Source organism: Zootoca vivipara, chromosome 7 (genome assembly GCF_965207765.1).
Source record: "Zootoca vivipara chromosome 7, rZooViv2.hap1.1, whole genome shotgun sequence".
NCBI lineage: Eukaryota > Metazoa > Chordata > Lepidosauria > Squamata > Lacertidae > Zootoca > Zootoca vivipara.
Window position 1 is genome coordinate 29,856,771 of NC_142590.1, and position 20,383 is coordinate 29,877,153.

The window sequence follows — 20,383 nt, forward strand, 5'->3', positions numbered from 1 at the left end:
AGTTCATACAATTGCAGAACAGATATTATGTGGCATCTGTATTAGTGTCAATTCTGCTGAGTGAAGTGGTCAAGGGGACACATTGGGTAGGGCAATCTCGTAAGTAAACTGGTCCAAAGTGATAGTAACACCTTGAACTTGACCCGGTAGCAAATTGGCAACCTGGGCAGATCTCTCAGCACAGGTGTTATATGCTGACATGGCATTATGCACTAAACAGTAGCTTCTGGATCAAGCACAAAGGAAACCCCACATTGCATAATCCAGTCTTGGAAGTAACCAACACATGAGAATAGAACATAGCATTTGAGCAGTCGTCATGAAGTGATGCAAAAGACAAGCCATGAGACAGATGTAAACTTTTCATAGACAGATTGTTAGTGAGCTGCTAATCCAACATACTTTATTACTGCTTTTCAGCTTGTAGCAGCCTTTTATGTAGAAGCGGAAATATAGGAAGGGACATTCTATAGTTTTCTATTATCCCTCTTGAGGACTTTTCTTGCTCCGTCCTATCTTCTAATCATGTTTTATATCTTGTTGGGCCCAAATATTCAGTGTAAAAAGGTTAAAAGTAAATTTAGACAGTGGGTTGGATTCAGTGTTGCATCAGAAGTTTGTTTGCGCAAGGTGCCTCCATGATCTTCACATATTCTCACATCACACCTTTCTCCTTGGAAAGGTTTTTTTGAGGAAATGCAAGGACCTGTAACAGGAAAGGGATTGAAAGCCCTTTTTTTGTGGGCAGATGTCAGCTTCTGCAATGTTTGGTCAAAAGCAGTGGGGTGGCTGCTTACATGGATTTGGAAGGAGACTATATGAGTTCTATTTTTAAATATGCTGCTGCTTTTAATGGAAAACCCAAAATAGAAAAATGTGTAAAAATTTCAACAGGAAATTTCTTACTGCACAATTGGTTTCATTATAAGCCTGCAGACTTGTTTAGAGTTCAGTTATAAAAATCTTAACTGGTTAAGTAAGGTTACATTTTTAATGGGTTATAGAATGTTGTAGATGCCGCAGCATGTTCTTTCAATGCATTTGAAATGTGTTCTTCCCTTCATGTTTAGAAATACCTCCCAACACTATGCTGAACTTAAGTAGTAAGGTACCCAATGAGACAAGTTGTTAACAGGCATTGTAGTATAATGCTATGCCTTGCCTTGCCTTGCCTTGCCTGCTTATAATAGAGAATAGAGATATTAAAGCTTATTGAGCAGCTAGGTTCTATAATGGTACTGGGGAGACAGGTAGCAATATATGGCTGCAACATAAAAGGATTGAGCACAGTATCTAGTTGGAGCAGTTCAGAGTATGGTTTGCATCAATTTGAATTTGTGTGTGCACAGTAAGTCTTTGATTTGCCACTGTGCTGTGGAATTTAGAACAGGTTTCTCATATGTGTAGCATTATGAGGGAAAGGGGTGTGGTGAATTTACTAAAAAACTTTTTTTCCTTCTATTTTTGCCTTCCGAAAGACCAGATAATGACTTTGGAAATACTTTGTTAGATCCAAAGGCTTCCTTCTTTGTGTGGAAGATGTCTTCTGCTCACTGGAGGACTCTTTTATACTTCATTCCAAAGAGCTCTGTAAGAAAAGTAAAACAACTGTGTTCTTACACAAGCAGTAATAACTCATATAAACCCTTAATTCATATTTTGTGCAAACTCTTATGCTAGCATTTACAGAAGTATTGGTGGAAAGGCATTAGTTTATATTTTCCTATTGTTAATAGTTCATTGTTCCAACCCATAGTTGCAATTATTGTATAGAGCAGCACATCTTTCGGTGTGTGAGAAATGCAGTCTGGAAGCCTGATAAGCACATTAATTAGTCATTCATCAAGGCATCTCTATCTGTTGGTTAATATTGTGAAATACACAGAAGTAAAACCAGCCTAATGTAAAAGTGTTGAGAAACTTGTTTGCGTTCATGCAAAGCTTCAGCTTTCTCAAGTCCATAAAGAAAGTTTAGTACAGTGTTTCTCAAACTTGGGTCCCCAAATGGTGTCATCCCTGACTACTGGTCCTGCAAGCTAAGGATAATAGCTACTAGTAATTCATAGCCTTATTCGCCAAGAATTTGTCTACAACCTTTTCAAGCCATACAAGTTGGTGGCAAATACTAAATCTTGTGGTTGTGAATTTCATAGTTTAGTTATGTGCTATGTGAATAAATTCTTTCTGTTCAGAATCTTCCAAAGTACGGGTGGGGGGGGGCGGTCTCCATCCATTTTATGCATCTCTTGCCATCTTTCATCATCATCATTTTATTTGTATGTCACCTTTCCATAGTTGAAACTATGCTCAAGGCAGCTTACAACATGACAAAATTTACATTATGACTTCTGTGATGTTTGTAGTTAACAATAAATAAAACACATCAAAAAGTACACAACCAAATGTAAACAATTTCCACGTAAATCATAAGATCTAAAACTAAAGATACAACAATAATATCAATAACAGCAACGAGCTCTCTCAACCCCCCCATAAACAATACTCCAGCCCAAGAATCTGTTCAACAGCCTCAGTTTCTGTAGCTGGAGTCAGTGAGCATTCCACTCTTGCAGGCCAGATGGGAAAAGGCCAGCAAGGCAGGGTGCAGTCTTCCAGGGCTCACAGCCAGGATGGTCTCATTTAAAACAACACAGATAAAAATTAAAAGAGGAGCCCTCTGCAGAGCAGCAGCCACAGTCCAAGGCAGGGCCCTTTCAAAAGTATAAATCAGGCATAGGCAAACTTGGCCCTCCAGATGTTTTGGGACTACAACTCCCATCCCTGACCACTGGTCCTGTTAGCTAGAGATGATGGGAGTTGTAGTCCGAAAACATCTGGAGGGCCGAGTTTGCCTGCCTGCTATAAATCCTCAAATGTTATAAGTTCCCTCAGTGCAGTTGTTTCGGCCCCATGATCATCTTGGTTGCCCTTTCTTGAAACTTTTCCAGCTCTACAATACCTCTTTGTAGTTGTGATGATCAGAACTTTCTTTTGAAATTTTATAGCCTGCCTTTGCCAAATGATATATGGCATACATATGCATTATAACCACAACAAGCATATAAAAACACTTCAGATCATCATGAAAACATACAAGCAGCAGCAGGAACAATACAAACTCCACAGTGCATCTCACCTCTGGCCTCAAGAAAGGTGCACAGGTACACAGTATTCCAAGTGCATTTGAATTGAAGGCATTGTGATATGGGCTGGTAATGATTTCTAGAATGGAGCTTGCCTTTTTCACAGACTGGGGTCAACAATTTGATATCATGCAAGCCTGGCCACCTCACTTAATGAGGTCATTTATGAGCAAGTATAAAGTGCAAGTCCCATGATTCATCCTTGGGAGACCACACTTTAGAGAACCATCCCATTTATTCTTCAGAAATCTGCCATTCACCTTCCATACAGTAGAGGACAGGTGCCACAATCCTCTAGAACAGATTTTGGGAGTCAGGAAGTGAAATAATTGAAAACACTGTATACTGAATGTTTGCTGCGATCTTTCAAGGCATATAGGATCTCCTTTTACTTTTTTGGAGCCCTACATTTTAAACAGCTGAATATGCACCCTATCAATAATATGCTTAACAAAAAAGAAAGTTACTATTGGTGAGGAGCAAAATACAAAATAATAATGGGTTGTATCCAACACTTCGCCAGCAGAGTTCTGCTTGTGCAACTGACTTCCCCTGCCTCTTCTCCCAACTGCCCTACAATCTGTTCTGGAGGGTTTTCCAGCATTCTGGAGAAGGTTTTCAGGGTGCATTGTGGACTACAGGGGAGGAGTGCCATTGTGCGAGTCAACTAGCAGCATTAAATACAACTCGAAGTATTACAGCTGGAAAGGCTAGCAATAGCAGATTAAATCCAATGCTGCTATTACAGGAGGCATCAGCTGCTGTAAAAAAAAGAGGGAAGGTGATTCTATCCAATGCAGTGGCATCAGGGTTCCACTGGCATAACAGGACTTAGGTTTCATCTCTTCTGCCCCCTCCATCTGCTCTAGTGGGTCCCCCAAACTCTGGAGCTGATATTGTGGAAGGGAACAGGAGAGGGAAGTTCTGTGCTAACAATGCAATATATTGTGCTAGTGAAGCTGCAGTGTTGGCTAGAACCAATGATATTCTGTTACTAAAGTGGCAAGCCGCATGCAACACCTACACCTTGTTTCAAAAGAAAGTGGGATAGGACTTTGGGTTGGTGATTGTTCATACCTAAGTACATACAGTGTGCTACCCCAACAAAAAGAAAATCCTAATGTGTGTTTACTGACTGCTTATTCATTGGGATAGGAGAAGAAATCTGAGAGGTAATAACATTAAAGGTGAAGGCAAAAATGTTCTGCCCACTGAAGAGACAAGTTCCATTGATCTTACTTCAGAATAATGTGCTGTATAGCTCAAGCTATAAGGGTAGGGAGAGAGAGGGGACGTTGTGCATAAGAGTAGGAAAAACAGTGAGCCTGCCCCTTGCTCTCTTATCCTTTTATTCTTGACCTAATTCATTTCTTCTCAGTTTGCAGCAATCTATAATTTGTCTTTACTTTCTGGCTGGCAGATTATGTCTGTTTTCCATGCGTACCAGGGCTTGATATTGGTTTGCAATCCAGATATACCTTGTGAAACCTCAGTCATAGTTTGTTTGTTCTGAGCTATCAGCAAAGTTGGAAGGAAATGGTTACGCTGGGCATACGACAGGAGAAAAAGCCAGATGTCTCATTCTAGGCTTGTGCAATCAGCAGTTCATGGTTTAGTGCTCTGTCTGAGCTTAGCTATTGTACCCAGTGCTGTATTTCCCTGTGTGAGATAATTATAGTGCAGTCTATCCATTGAGTTCAGTGAGGATTACTCCCAGTACATGGGTTTAGGATTGTAATTGTACTTGTGATATTTTGGGTTGACTGGGAGAGATGAAAAAAGTTATATTTATGCAAATTGTTCAGAAGGTAGGCTATGTGTTGCACCATTGTCATTTATTCCAGAGCATTTAATGGAATTAAAATATTTATTTATTTATTTTAGCCTTTGGAAATCAGATGCCACCCATGCATCAGCAACAGAGGTAGGATACTTTTTTCTGAATTTCCCAAAATTTTATAAAAAGTACTTCAAAATTGCATGTAACGATCCCAAGCAGGTATGACTCCAGTAGGTTAATTCATCAACTTGGCAAATTTAATTTGTCCCTTGTGAATAGACCTAAAAAATGCCAGGAAATTTGGATATGGTGTAACTTTACACCAGTTTAACTTGCATCAGCTTGCTTTACTTCAGCTAGTGTGTATAGTATACCCTTACAGTTGGTATATTTGTGCTTATTACGTACCTCTAAACAAGCAATGTACAGGCATGGATGCTTACCTGTGTGAGCTTCAATTCTGAGCCTTCAAGGCACATTTTAGAAACGGGCAACTGATAAATAATGTAGCATGTGTGTGTGGTTTCTTAGAGTAACCATGCCACTTTCCAAAAAGTATGATTTAAAAAAAATATGCCATCCATGTTAAACCAATGTTCTCTTACTACCTTCAGCTAAAATTGAATCAGGATGCTCTTCATTAATTTTATGGCAATGTAAGCAAATCTGTCATTGCTACTCAAATATCTTTGAAAATAATATGCCATTCAGTTCAGCATGACAGAGAAATGTTGCCTCTTTCGAAAGAGCTTGGACCAGTAAGGGTGTTAGTATGTTTAAGGGCAAGAAAGAAGGCTTCGATCAGCTTGATAGGGTTCATTTGAAAAGGTAAATAAAAAGAATGTGTTCATTACTGAATTTCCTCATTCCTTGTAGGATAGATCATGCATGTAGAGGGGTTGGGAGCTGGGGGCACTGTTATACAGTGGTTCCGCTCCTTCCTCCTGGGCTTTCATTTGTGGGGTGTTCATCAGTATGCGGATGATACCCAGCTCTACCTCTCTTTCAAATCAGAACAGTGAAGGTCCTGTGTGAGTGTCTTGATGGATGGCGGCTAACAGATTGAGATTGAATCCTGACAAGACAGAAGTACTATTTGGGGAGGACAGGGGGCAGGCAGGTGTAGAGGACTCCCTGGTCGTGAATGGAGTAACTGTGCCCCTGAAGGACCAGGTGTGCAGCCTGGGAGTTATTTTGGACTCACAGCTGTCCATGGAGGCACAGATCCATTCTGTGTCCAGGGCAGCTGTTTATCAGCTCCATCTGGTACGCAGGCTGAAACCCTACCTGCCCGCAGACTGTCTTCGCCAGAGTGGTGCATGCTCTAGTTATCTCTTGCTTGGACTACTGCAATGTGCTCTATGTGGGGCTACCTTTGAAGGTGACCCGGAAACTACAACTAATCCAGAATGCGGCAGCTAGACTGGTGACTGGGAGTGGCCGCCAAGACCACGTAACACCAGTCTTTAAAGACCTACATTGGCTCCCAGTACATTTCCAAGCACAATTCAAAGTGTTGGTGCTGACCTTTAAAGCCCTAAATGGCCTCAGACAGTATACCTGAAGGAGCGGTTCCCTCACTGTGAGAAGCCAAGTTACAGGGAACCAGGCAGAGGGTCTTCTCGGTAGTGGCACCTGCCCTGTGGAACGCCCTCTCACCAGATGTCAAAGAGAAAAACAACTACCAGACTTTTAGAAGACATCTGAAGGCAGCCCCGTTTAGGGAAGCTTTAAATGTTTAATAGATTATTTTAATATTCTGTTGGAAGCCGCCCAGAGTGGCTGGGGTATAAATAATATATTATTATTATTATTATTATTATTATTATTATTATTATTATTTTCTCCAATCTTTTCTTTCTCTTTACATAATACATGCTTTTCATATATTTGCTCTTATATGTGACGTCTGTTTTTTAATTAAAAGTAGACAGTGCTATTTTCTATTTTTGTGGACTCAGAGGCATCTCCACCTGACAATGTTTTCTCCTGCATCCCCAGCAAATGGTCGCAAATGGTCCATTGCTGTTCTTGTGTGAGCAGAATAGATCTCCACTCACACAGTGGGGCTTCACCTTCCTCTCCTCCCTCCTACATGCCCCCAAAATCTACTCTTGCATGTTGGGGGAAACCAGAGTAAATTTTAGAGGCATGTAAGGGGATGCAGGATGGAGAAGAGCAAGGTAAAATCCTATTGCATAAGTGGAAGTCCTCTTGTCCAAACCTCTGCCTTAAATCACATGTAGTGATTATGAAATTCAAATCTATTCAAAGTATTGATATTATTGTACCTATTCATTTAAAATAATTGGCTACTGATAAAATTAATATCATTTATTTGTAGGCTTGCAAAACTACAAATCTGGCAAAGAAAATAAACTAATAGGAACTAGATAACACAATATAATTCTGAAGTTTATTGAGAGAATTCCAAGCAAGGTGCAATATAGTTTTTGTTATTTTCTTCAGGTCTGTAATGACAGAAGAATACAAAGTTCCTGATGGAATGGTTGGATTCAGTAAGTAGTGTGACCTTGCTATAAAGTAATTAAAATATACTGAATGCTATTAGTGCAATAATTCTGGTTTGTTTGTCCATTTTTCAAGTAATTGGCAGAGGAGGAGAACAGATTTCTCGCATACAACAAGAATCTGGATGCAAAATACAGATTGCACCTGGTAACTATTTCATTTCCTGTTCTGTTAATGAAAAATATGGAACACAAGCAAGTAATGTTACAACCACACCAATGTTTTTAATTATTTTCCAGTTGTTAGGAGGAACTATTTTAGAAACAATTAAATAATGGGTTAAAATTTGGATACATTTTGGACAATTGATTTTGAGTACCTTTTGAATATGCAGTTCAGTTTTAATGCATAACTGCTAGCTACTGATTTCTTTCTTCTTTAGTAGTATTAATTCTGTACTGTTTCCATTTTATAGATAGTGGTGGCATGCCTGAAAGATCTTGCATGTTAACTGGAACCCCAGAGTCAGTACAGTAAGTGTTTGCTTAAAACTTTCAAATAGGCTGATGTGTTTTTAATGATGGTTCTGTATGTTAAAGAGCATAGCGTACTATGTCAGAAATTACTTTCTAGTGTCCTAGGTAAAGAATGATCATTGTTTAGGCATGGCTAAACTTGTATAGTTTGAGGTCCCCCCCCCCCCCCGGTATATCCAGTACATTTTAACCTACCTTTCTTTTATCTGCACTATTCTGCAGATCTTCATGTTCTGTGTTTTCGATCGTCTGCATGCCCTGCCTTTTTCTTTCCACATCCATGCTGCTTATACTCAATGACATTTTTCTTGTCCTACTTCCTAAATGGAAGTGCTGTGGGCACGGTAAAGGGTCAAAGATTTTCATTTCCTGTTAAGCAGATTACTTGCTTTTCTAGTTGGCCATCACCCATTTGAATCTGCTGTTTGTTCCAGTTATGTTTTCCCCCAGTCTTGCCACTATTATAAATTGTATATTTTTCAAGGTCTGCAAAGAGATTACTTGATCAGATAGTTGAAAAAGGAAGGCCTACGCCAGGATTCCATCATGGGGATGGTCCAGGAAATGCAGTCCAGGAAATTATGATTCCAGCTAGCAAAGCAGGATTAGTTATTGGAAAAGGTGGAGAGACAATAAAGCAACTTCAGGTAAGCTGAAGAATTTTAATTTGTGGGCAAATGCATTAAAGTACTAAATTTGCATGATCTGTACAGATTAATTTTGTTGAATATAGGAGAGAGCTGGTGTAAAAATGGTAATGATTCAAGATGGACCACAGAACACTGGAGCAGACAAACCTCTTAGAATCACAGGAGATCCTTACAAAGTTCAAGTAAGATGATATTTTAATTTTTTAAAATAATGTTCCTCTATATGAATTAATTTTAAGATGGTTGCATCTGAATTGTACCTCATTCTCTTTTAGCAAGCCAAGGAAATGGTTTTGGACCTAATTCGTGATCAGGGTGGTTTTAGAGAGGTGCGCAATGAATATGGCTCAAGAATAGGAGGAAATGAAGGATTAGATGTGAGTATCGAATATTTTATGCAATGTGTCCTTCAGAGCACTTCTTTTTATTCAAATTAGAATAAAGGGCAGGAAAGTATATTGATATGTTTGTATATACTGTTAATGTTTTGTTGTTTTTTAATGATTGCTTCCCCCCCCCTATGTTTTTAGCTGTTTCTGTTTTAGCTGTAAGCTGCCTTGATTCTTGCAGAAGAAAGGATATAAATAGATAGAATAATAACAAATTTTTATTTCATTTTTTGGCCCTTATAAACTTAGTGATGAACTTCTTGACAATTATTGAACTCTTTGTAATGGTCATTATACTTCTGGATTGTATTAAATATTTTGTTAGAAAAATAGCTTGAAAGGGTTTACAGCAGGCTTCCTCAACCTCTGCCCTCCAGATGTTTTGAGACTACAATTCCCATCATCCCTGACCACTGGTCCTGCTAGCTAGGGATCATGGGAGTTGTAGGCAAAAAAAGACTGAGGTTGAGGAAGCCTGGTTTACAGCTATTAATTTTCCTGCTGTTCTCTGACCTTTTCTTAACCTAATCCTTTTCACAGCGGCTTTATTGTGGGTTGCTTGTATGTTTGAAATGTGTCAAAAGTAGTGACCTAAACCTAGATAAATACTTTTGATTGCTTTGAAAAATTTGCTGAAAATTTGTTTTGTTTCTTCAGGTACCAATTCCAAGATTTGCAGTTGGTATTGTAATTGGAAGAAATGGTGAAATGATTAAAAAGATACAGAATGATGCTGGTGTGAGGATACAGTTCAAACCAGGTGAACTGCCTATGTACATGACATAAAATTAAGAGGTTTTCTCCTAATTTTTAAAGGAAATTTGTTTTAATATTCCATTCCTCTTCCAGATGATGGAACAACTCCAGACAGAATAGCCCAAATCACAGGACCTCCAGACAGATGCCAACATGCAGCAGAAATTATTACGGATCTTCTTCGAAGTGTTCAGGTTGGGTCATAGCTACTAGGAATATGAAATCGAGTGGTTTATAAAGCATTACTGGGTTTCTTTTACATTTCTCAACTTCAAAGGAAGTGGGCTAATGGGAGCGTTAGTGATAGTTACTTAAATAGCTGTGTTAACAAATTTCTACCTTGAAACTAAAAATATTTGCTAGCCTATCTATGATAGCCATTCTGGGTTAAAAGAAAACATCAATTCTGCAAAATTGTCAGTCCCTGTTTGTGATTCTTTTTCATCACTGCAGGGCTACAGAAATCCGCAATTCAGGAAAAAATATTGTGCAAAATGATTTAATGGTATTAAACGAGTTCTCATCAGTTTCTGGGGTGTGCTTTCATATGTAAAACTGCTGTCATGAGACACTTTTTAATTCTAGGATTAATGGAACTTTGTCCTTCTAAGCTTTTTGGCATTTGATGGTTTTCAATGGGATAAATGCTGAGCCTCACCTCAGTGTGGGTTAGGTACATAGAAAGATTGTTGACTGAAAGCTGTCATTCTGGGGAAATACAGATGATATTGATAGCTAAGGTTGTTTGTCAACGACATGGTTTTCACTAAGGTGGTTGTGCTCATCCTGCTTGCAGTCTTCCCATAGGCATCTGGTTGCTCCTTGGGAGAACAGGATGCTTGATAAGATGGACCATTGGTCTGGTCCATCAGAGTGCCTCTTGTATCCCTAAAGCTATGTCTGCACTGAGTTACTTCAGATGGCAGGTATAGGCTCATACAAAAAATAAATAAATACTGTATTTAGAAAAATAGCATGTCAAAGAAGGGCTAAGTATGGACCCTATTCCATGCCATTTATTTGGTATGGAGGTAAATGCACTCCTTTGGTTGCCAGTTGTTAAATATATTGGCATTACTTTCAGCTCTCCTACCCCACTATATAGAGCAATACTCGCATCATCAGTTTGAAGCAGTATACCCTGGGCAGACATTTGCTAAAGACCAAACTACATGTGATAGTGATAGCTATGCTTTATGTTTCACATCTCTGCCCCAGGTGCACATAAAATGTATGCCATATTTTAGCTAAACCCCTATCCCTGCCTTACCCATCCCCATGGTATCAGAAGGATCAGAAAAGGGTAAAATAGATTTTGCAACATCTGCAAAAATATTGTTCCTCTTCTTTTTTAGACATCGCATTTTTGTAATTTTGACGGGGAAAATTGCTAGGCTTTTTAGGTTGCACTAATTTTGAATTGTTTTTTATTTTGTTTTGTTTTATTCATCTGAACCTAGGCTGGCAATCCTGGTGGTCCAGGACCTGGTGGTCGTGGACGAGGTAGAGGTCAGGGCAATTGGAATATGGGACCACCTGGTGGATTGCAAGAATTTAATTTCATTGTCCCGACTGGAAAAACTGGATTAATTATTGGGAAAGGTAATAAACTTGATCTGTTTGGCAGATTGCTTTTCTATCTTCTGTTACATTTAAACTGATATTTTCTGAATGGGGTAGCTGTATTCAGTGTTGAGTGATGTGTGACAACATCTTACTGTCATCCATTAGGCACTGGGACTGAGGTGGTGGAAGTGTCACTTTTCCTTGCGCTAGAGGATGTGTGACTTGTTACTCCTCCTCCTCCTCCTCCTGAATAGAGCCAGTAAAACAATGGAACCAAAAAGTTCCCACCACAAATTCAAATATAGCCTGACGTGAATCTGTTCAAGAGGTCTTGCTCTGTTTTAGGCTGATATTTCTTCAGGGGAGCATAGACTTGTTTAAAATTTCCCTTCTCTGTTTCTTTAGGAACTAGCAACAAATTCAGTGCAATAATTTGTACTTAAAATTTCAGGTGGTGAAACTATCAAGAGCATTAGCCAGCAATCTGGTGCGAGAATAGAACTGCAGAGAAACCCACCACCAAATGCAGATCCAAATATGAAATTGTTTACCATCCGGGGGACACCACAGCAGATTGACTATGCTCGGCAGCTCATAGAAGAAAAGATTGGAGTAAGTATTCTGGAAAACCATATTTAATTGTTATGTAAAGTAAGAGGAAACCAGCTCCTATGATAGTTGTGTGGAAGTTGCCTCATGATGCTAGTAATTGGCAGCTTTGGGGGGAAATACACAAAATATACTTTGCATTCTTGATGCATTTTCTCACATGTCATAGAGCTATTTGAGTAGCAAATATGTCAAGCTGTTTGCCCTAGTACAATTGCTGTTTACCCCATGAACTGTTAGCAGTAAAGGAGCTATTACTTCTAAGTTTGAATGTCCTCTTAGTCCACTGATTACTGCAAGAAGTTACATGAGAACCAAATAATGTGAGTTCTGTAAATGTTAGTGTGACTGCAGAATCTTTTTACAGCAAAGGATTTCTGGAGGGATAGAGAGCTGGAATTCCTTCTCCGAAGAAAATATTTAGAGAAGAGGAGCATTAGCTGGATATTTGAACAAGCTTGTTCTTACAGTTGGTTGATAGCAACTTCATCCATGTCATTTTATCTTTGCTTTCAGGGTCCAGTAAATCCTTTGGGGCCACCTGTGCCACATGGACCTCATGGTGTTGTCCCTGGGCCACATGGGCCACCCGGGCCGCCTCCTGGAGCTCCAATGGGACCTTACAATCCAGCTCCCTATACACCTGGCCCTCCTGGTCCTGCACCTCAGTAAGTAACTTACTCTTACAAATAAACCACAAAACTGAGCAGATCCCTTCTCCACCTTCACTCTCCTCGAACACGGGACTACATCAGTAGAACTCAGGCCAGAACATTTTCTAAGTGCTAGTAAATTAACATTTTTCTTCACCAAGTAACCAAAAATATTATTGTACAACCCTTTGGTTTCAACCCATTTCCAGGATTGCTTTTAATGCATTTGCTACAGTAGTTGCAGCTGCAAATAGCTAATTAGAGCTTTCCCCAGAAATGGGGTGTTCCAGCACTGCGTGGGGAAAGTGCTGTAAATTGGCACCTCCAAGCACCAGTGGCAACCATGTGACTTGTTTAGAAGTCTGAAGTAGCTGCAGCTGCTGTGTTTTGTTGCTGTCCATTTCTATTTAATAATGATTGCACATACGCTTCCTCCTTAGTGGCCCTCCAGCACCATATGCTCCGCAAGGATGGGGTAATGCTTATCCACACTGGCAGCCACCGAATCCTCCAGATCCTGGTAAGGGTAAAGAGTTTTTAAAACTACATGTATTCTCGTGTCCAGCCAAGATTGTGTTCGATTGCATTGAGTTCCATGTTTAAAATGAGAGACAACATGGTACATTATTTTTAAAATTCCTAAATATGTTGACTCTGAAACAGATCTTACTGAATTTATTGACATTCACTCCCAAGTAAGTTTGCATAGGATTGCAATTTGAGTCATGTGACTACAAACTAAATACTGTTGAAAGTTTAAGAAATTGACCTGGGCTACTTTGACTTAAAGCAAAATCCCTGTGCATGCCATAGTGTTAAGAGATAATATATGGTTTGTATACAGCCAATTAGACATGAACTGTGTGACTAAACTATAGTTTATGGAAAATAAAGGAAGCCTACCGAAGATATGTTGAACTTAAAGTAATGTTCAATTTCCTAGGTAAGCCAACAGACCCTAATTCAGCAGCATGGGCAGCTTATTATGCTCACTACTATCAACAGCAAGCACAGCCACCACCTGCAGCTCCGCCTAGTGCACCACCAGCCACTCAGACCAATGGACAAGGTACCCATTAATTAAACTCAGTTTTGTAAGATCATTGTATTTGGAGACTTGGATCCTAAGAACTTGAATTTAAGGAAGTTCACTGAAGGAACGTTTGACTCTTTTAAAAAGCTCTTCAGGGACCTCTCCTGAATAATGTAGGAAAATGTGCAAGAATCCCTTGGAGGGATGATTCACCTAAAATGGTGCAGAGGTCTGCTCAATTTGGACTGATTCTCCCATCCCAAATTGTCCATTAAAAAATCTCCAGTCCGCAGAAGAGGCTTTTCAGGGAGGCATAAGTTGGTGGGAGGGAGGGGTGGCAAAATTTCATTTCATGAACTTCCTTGAGTTCATTAAAATTTTGAACCCAGGGCATTGTTATGACCAGATTGTCACATATAATCTGAGACACACAGTCTTGCCTCACAAATTCCACCTGAAATTCTGAGAATTTGATGGTATAACAAAAAAGATTTGTAGCAAAAATGAATGCTAGATGTTTCTAAGACTGGAATTGAAAATTGTGTTGAGCACTATGTGGCATGCTGGTACATTGAGACTAGAGATTACCAGTTTATGTAAGGGGAATCGGCATAACCTAGGAAGTGCCTGCTGGATCACGTCAAATCCTCTAGTTTTCCAAGTCAGCGGCCATCTCTACCTCAAGTTTTTCCTGTCCTAAATCTTCCAAGATTCAGCTTCCTTGGATGTCACCAAAGTTCTAGTATCTTGTGAGAGGAAGAAAAGCTTTTCACTGTTTACTTTCTCCACAGCATGCATAATTGTATGCACCTTTCTGTCCCTTCTTACTTACCTTTTCTCTAAACTAAAAATCCCCCAAATGTTGCAATCTTGTCTCATTGGGAAGTTGCTTAATCTTCTTGATCATTTTGATTGCCCTTTACTATAATTATTCCAGCTCTACCATGTCATTTTTGAAGTGAAGCAACTAGAACTGTACACCATATTCCAAGTATAATTTTACAATAGATTGTATAAAATTGTAGGGTTGGAAGGGACCGCAAGCATCAACTAGTCCAGCTCCCTGCGATGCAGAAATCTTTTGCCCAACAAACCCATGACACTGAGATTAAGAGCCTTATGCTCTACCAACTGGGCTATCCCAGTATGATCCTTGTGTTGCAATTCTGGCACTTTTATTTTCAGTCCCTTTCCTAAGTATGGAATGGAAAGGAGGGAAAGTACTCATTGGTACACAGAAAGATTGATACGTATATATGTCCTACCTCACCCTATCCAAAGTTTCACTTTTTCTGGCTCTATCCTCTTAATCTTACTTTATCAAAAGTGTCCAGGGCATTGTCAAGGTCTTGGCTGCCACTGGATTGCTGCTATATCAGTCACCTTTCTACCCTTCTCTTACCCTTTTTTCTCTTACCCTTTTTTCTCATTCTTTTTGCTATGATAGTGTTGTGAACATTATGTCAGAGGCTGACATGCTGTCACCTTTTCACCATTGCAGTTCAGGATTCTTGTCCTGATTTAGCAGTAAACTGTAGTTTGTCATAATATCCAGACAGCTGCATTAAGCTTGGCAAATGCAAATCATGTGTTTGCAAGTCCTGGATTGAAATTCTTGGATCTCTGTGGGTAAGTAGCAAGAAGAATAACATGAACCTTAAACTGTTCATGACCTATAGTGACAAATCATTGATGTTGCATTTCTTCCACCTTTCCTTCTATCCAGAGATAGGATAAGGCTAGTGTCACAGCCATACATACTCAGCTCCTGCTTGGAAGTGCCAGAGTGTAAACACCTGTAGTAGAACACATAGAAAAGAAACCAGTGCTCCAGATACCATATACTAATCTGTGCATTTGGGTAGAAATTTAGTCCTGAACAACTTGGTGCATGACAACTGTAGGATGCCCAAATTTTGTCTATATTTCATCACTGGTGTGCTTGCTGATACCATTAATAGATCAAAATACTAGTGCTTTTATTTGGTACTACAGCCAACTATCAAACAACTCTTGCAAAAAAAAAAACCTGCAATGCATACATGTTTTCAGACACATGTGGCCAAAGACTTGGTCAGATTGGAATCTGAGGAAGCCTTGGTAGAGCAAAGGAGTGGCTAGGGAAACCCAGCCACTCTTGTTTGAGGCAACTCTTAACCAGGCTCCATACAAATCAGTGGAAGGGATATTTTGTTGTTGACTTTTTGAAGAAAGGACATTGATGGGTGTGGGGTGCCCACCAACAGTCATCATGTATATGTCCTATGCCTTGAGTCTTTACTGTAAAAAATACCAGCTTCAGAATCATTGCTTTAGACTACTTGGTAAATGTGTGTGTTGTATTTTGCATCAGCTGGATGCATAAAGCTATATGCTTCTACATTTCAGTGTTGGCATCTCGATATGGCAAAGCTTTTCCTATGCAGTTCGTAAACAAGTGACTGACACTCACCCCATAATGTAATTTTTCTCATTGTGCCATGAGATACGTTCCAGTTGACCTTGTGGGTTTTTTGGTCTCTTGTCAGCTGTTGACTTCGCATTATGTGTGTGAATTTAAATGCAGAACTATCTCTGCCAGTATTTTTATGCATGTTCGCACAAAAAACTTTTTCTTTTAACTTTCTTTTCATGTAGGAGATCAGCCAAATCCAGCACCAGCAGGGCAGGTAGATTACACCAAGGCATGGGAAGAGTACTATAAAAAAATGGGTATGTTTTACATTTTTATTGATGTAAAAAGGAGGCTTTTATTATTTACTTCTCTAAAAAGCTTTGCTGTTTCATATGCTTTTTTGTTTAAGTAGCAAGACAATTTACTCAGTTGCTCCAGAAATTAAGAATTGGGAGAGTGTCTTATGAATACCTCTTCAATACGTATCAAGAAAAGTGGGTTCTCAGAGAATTGAAAGGATAGTTATTTTGCATAAAGTGTAGAATAACTTAGATTTTGTAACCAAAACATCTCACCATCTTTTTCCCTACCTTGTGGAATTATCAGTGTTTGATAACAACAGCCATTACATGTAATGACCATCATCATATCAGATGATGTACACTGCCAGTAATGAGCATATCTCTAGCTAGCTAAATGGAAAAGTCTGCCACGCTTAATTGACACCATCTCACAGTTTTGTCATGAGCCAGCATCATGTAGGTGTGTGTCACGACAAGACCCAAGTAGTTCTTTCTCTAATGGAAGGACACACCAGAATTCAGTGTCACTGTGCCTGCAAAGAGAAGAGAGGAAAAGTGAAGCTGTACTATGTGAATTAGGTTGAGGCAGGAAAAACAAAAATGTGGTTGAGACAGACTTGAGTCCTTTTGGAATTTCAAGGGACATTAACCATTCTTATTGAATTATCACATCCTGGGGTTTTTTTTAACCTGAGCATAATTCAGAAATTCACAATAAATCCCATATATTTCAGACCTAAGGTTAGCCAGGTATTCTCAATTAAGGAAATAGGTCTGACAGGATGCTAAATCTCTTAACGTAGACCAGCCCCATTCTGGTATTTGTGCTTGGGTGTGCCCGTAAATTAAAATTATGTTACATTACTCCTGGATTCATTTGATTGTGTGTGGCAGAGCGGGGGGGGGGGAGGGATAGTGATTGTCATGACTATTCTGCCCGTCTCTGGATATTGCCATGTTTTTCATTAAAGGCATGACTGAATCTGAGTTGTGAAGCAGAGATTTTAAAATAGAGTATATGTACGACTGGTTTTTTCAGTCAGATTTCAAGGAATGCCAAATTAGCTCTTGAGGGCATAATAGCCTTATTAGCACATAAAGGTACGGTAGGCACTTTCTTGAGTTTTGAATTCTTCCAAATATTTTTAATCAGCCTGGCATATATGATCTATAGACTAGTTCAACTACAGCAATTCCAAATGATGTTTCTCTTAAGGAACTGCTAAGACCCTAGTACTGCTTTCTTAATATTTATAACTTGATGAGTATAAACTGTACCAGGAGTTCTTGTATGAATTAATTCACAATAACACCCTTGTTTGTGGTTTTCTACTACTTACTCTGCTACAAATTTATTCAAACCTTTTTAGAGCAAAATAGAGGTTTGGATCCAGAGACCCAACTGTATGAGTAGAAAGTGCTTCCCTCAGGTGGAGGGGCATTTTGAAAGAAGTGATGCATCCATTTAACCTGGTTCCAGGTAGACACTCTAGAATGGCTCTTGAGAACAGAGGGTGGTAGAGTCAGTAAAACACTCCTGCGGACAAGCAGAAATGCCTTACATTGATGCAGTGGGATCTTTGGATCAATTCAAAGATTATAGTAGTCATATCCAAGTCTATTATTTTTATGACTGACGTACTTCTAAAAGTAACTTATTAGCATCACTGCAGGAAATATCTATGCCCTCAATTCCTGAATGTTGCACAGCTTCAGATTGAAAGGCTTAAGTCCCAGTGTATAGTATGTGTCCAATAATGTCAGCACCTTGCTGAAGCTAAGTAGTTATGGTGTTTAGATGGGCAACTATCTGGGAACCATGTATACCACCTTAAGTTAAATGTCAGAAAATAATACATTTGCTGCTGTGCACCAAGAACAGTATCCAACCAAATTGTTATGTTAGTATAACAATTTCCATTTTGGCAAAAGTTTTGCTACAACTTGGCACTAGTTTTTTGCGTGCATTTCTTGTTCATGTGTCCCCTCAACTCCCTTTGACTATACAGTGATGTATTTAAAAATTATGTAGAATTAATCCTTTCATGGATCAAGTTAATATCTTGTTTATAGTAAAAAATTAAAGCATGCATCGATAAATTGAAACAAGATGCTATACTTTAAATATCACATTAATGTTAAACATTACTTCAGTATTTCTATCCTGCAATTTTCCTAAGGTGTTCAGTACTTAAAAGATTCCTAAACATTTGAGCCGCCTTGATTATTTAAGGAATAGAATTAACAGTAGGCACTTGGAGGCCACTTTTTGGTCTGATCAATTACAACTCGCAGAAAAGACTTGTAACACATCAGTATAGCAGTACTTTGCCTTCAGCCATGGATGTCCTTATATTTGGACTTGTATAATTCCAAAGTAAGATATGAGCCAGTTACAGAACTTTTAATTTAATATGTATGTTGTTGTTACCTGAAATTGGGGGCTCATGATATTATATATGAAGCTCAGTAGATGACCTCTATCTCATAGATTAACCAACTTCACAGGATTCTTTGTGATGTTAAAAGTGTAACTCCATATATCTGATAGTTCTTTGGAGGAATGGCAGGATGTGGTGCTTCTAAATCCCTTGAGTTCCTTCTCCCACTATTACATGCCAACTCACTTAGAAGGCGTGGGGAAAACATCAAGGACAGGCTTGATTTCTTTTAGTTTTTTATTGTGACTCTTTCCTGTTTCAGAGTTGCTGACACTTGCAACTTTAAGGCTTTTATCTTGCTTCATTCATTAAGTTTAAATCTTGCTTCATTCACTATGGATATATAATATGCTTCGAAAATCTAATTTTGATTATTTAATTAAAACATACACAATTAATCAGTGAACTAATTTAAAGGGACCCATGTGGCCACTAGGAATTGACCAACCTGACTCCTCTATGTACTGCATAGGCAGCAATTGAAAAATCTGATGTCGTTAAATGTGTGTTAAACATGATTTGACAGGAAATGCATTCTTAATTTTTGAAGCAGTGTTGGGAGAAGTAATATTCCAACTTTCTCAGTTTGATACACTTCAGGGCTGGCTCACCTTGTAGGAACACGGCAGTGACTCCTGTGTGCCACTTTGTAGAATATTGTGTATACACACACACCCCCAAAAAATGCAATACAATTCTCACAGAGGGGGCAATAACATGGATCGGGTGGGATAGTTTATGTATGTAACAATATACTTTATATGGAGTGAGGCATCTCATGCTATAGATTTCACACACACACACACTTCTGCCGTAAACTTTTGAGGAGTGGGGCTATGAACCATTCTACAAATGCTGAGCTCAAATGTAGGCATACAGTGCTTAAATCTTTATTTTAAACTCTGGAACAATGTGTAGAAGAAAATATTATACAAATTAGAGATTTAATATTATCTCTCTTTGTTTGCACTAAACGTCAAATAAAACACAAAGAACTCTTCCACTGTATTCTTGTCTGTAATTTTGGTGTACCTGGGAGCTGTGTTTACATTAAAATGTGGGGGGTTTTGCAGGTCAACAAGGGCAGCCACAAGATTATTCAAAGGCTTGGGAGGAATATTACAAGAAGCAAGGTAATGTTTGTTAGAAACGAGATTATTTTGAGCTTCTTTTGTCCCTTTTATGGCACCAGAGTTGTGTAATGTATGTTTGTTCTAGGTCAGGCAGTTCCAGCTCCAGCCGGAGCCCCACCAGCGGGTCAGCCAGATTATAGTGCAGCGTGGGCTGAATACTATAGACAGCAGGCAGCCTATTATGCCCAGACAAGTCCACAAGGAATGCCACAACATCCTCCAGCACCACAGGTATAACAATCTTGACTTATTTGGCTGATATATTAGTGATTTTTTTAACCTTTATTTCATGGGGTGTTTTTTGTTTTTTTGCATGTCTCCCACTTTGATATCTTACCTGGAGTATGCATTATTTTTCCTGGTAAATGATAATCCGTAAATTGATTTATGCTCTGTTAACTGGAGTTCTGTGTCTTTCTTTGCATACATTCGATGTTTTTGATCAAAAAATTTCTCCTCCCAGGGTTTTTGAAGCCATGCAGGAAGCCACCACCATTACATTAACCAATTTTTCTTTCTTAAAGG

General features: G+C 39.0%; 1 protein-coding gene across 35 annotated transcripts in view; it reads left to right on the forward strand.

Annotated features, from left to right (window-relative positions):
• Nucleotides 1-20,383, forward strand: part of FUBP1 (far upstream element binding protein 1) — a 31,654-nt gene that overhangs the window by 6,808 nt on the left and 4,463 nt on the right. For 19 of the 35 annotated variants that reach the window (XR_015950801.1, XR_015950802.1, XR_015950799.1 and 16 more), the window contains 16 exons: nucleotides 5,028-5,067; nucleotides 7,393-7,442; nucleotides 7,531-7,602; nucleotides 7,871-7,928; nucleotides 8,416-8,578; nucleotides 8,665-8,763; nucleotides 8,857-8,958; nucleotides 9,628-9,730; nucleotides 9,820-9,920; nucleotides 11,187-11,328; nucleotides 11,744-11,904; nucleotides 12,418-12,569; nucleotides 12,995-13,074; nucleotides 13,498-13,623; nucleotides 16,225-16,299; nucleotides 19,944-20,089. Coding sequence is in view for 22 of the 35 variants with exons in the window: in XM_035122332.3 (XP_034978223.1) it covers nucleotides 5,028-5,067; nucleotides 7,393-7,442; nucleotides 7,531-7,602; nucleotides 7,871-7,928; nucleotides 8,416-8,578; nucleotides 8,665-8,763; nucleotides 8,857-8,958; nucleotides 9,628-9,730; nucleotides 9,820-9,920; nucleotides 11,187-11,328; nucleotides 11,744-11,904; nucleotides 12,418-12,569; nucleotides 12,995-13,074; nucleotides 13,498-13,623; nucleotides 16,225-16,299; nucleotides 19,944-20,089 (1,670 nt within the window). In the remaining 13 variants the exon portion in view is untranslated. Of the gene's footprint in view, nucleotides 1-5,027; nucleotides 5,068-7,392; nucleotides 7,443-7,530; nucleotides 7,603-7,870; nucleotides 7,929-8,415; nucleotides 8,579-8,664; nucleotides 8,764-8,856; nucleotides 8,959-9,627; nucleotides 9,731-9,819; nucleotides 9,921-11,186; nucleotides 11,329-11,743; nucleotides 11,905-12,417; nucleotides 12,570-12,994; nucleotides 13,075-13,497; nucleotides 13,624-16,224; nucleotides 16,300-19,798; nucleotides 19,859-19,943; nucleotides 20,090-20,383 lie in introns of all 35 variants that reach the window. The other 16 variants (XR_004693026.3, XR_015950797.1, XR_015950800.1 and 13 more) reach the window with 1 other exon arrangement.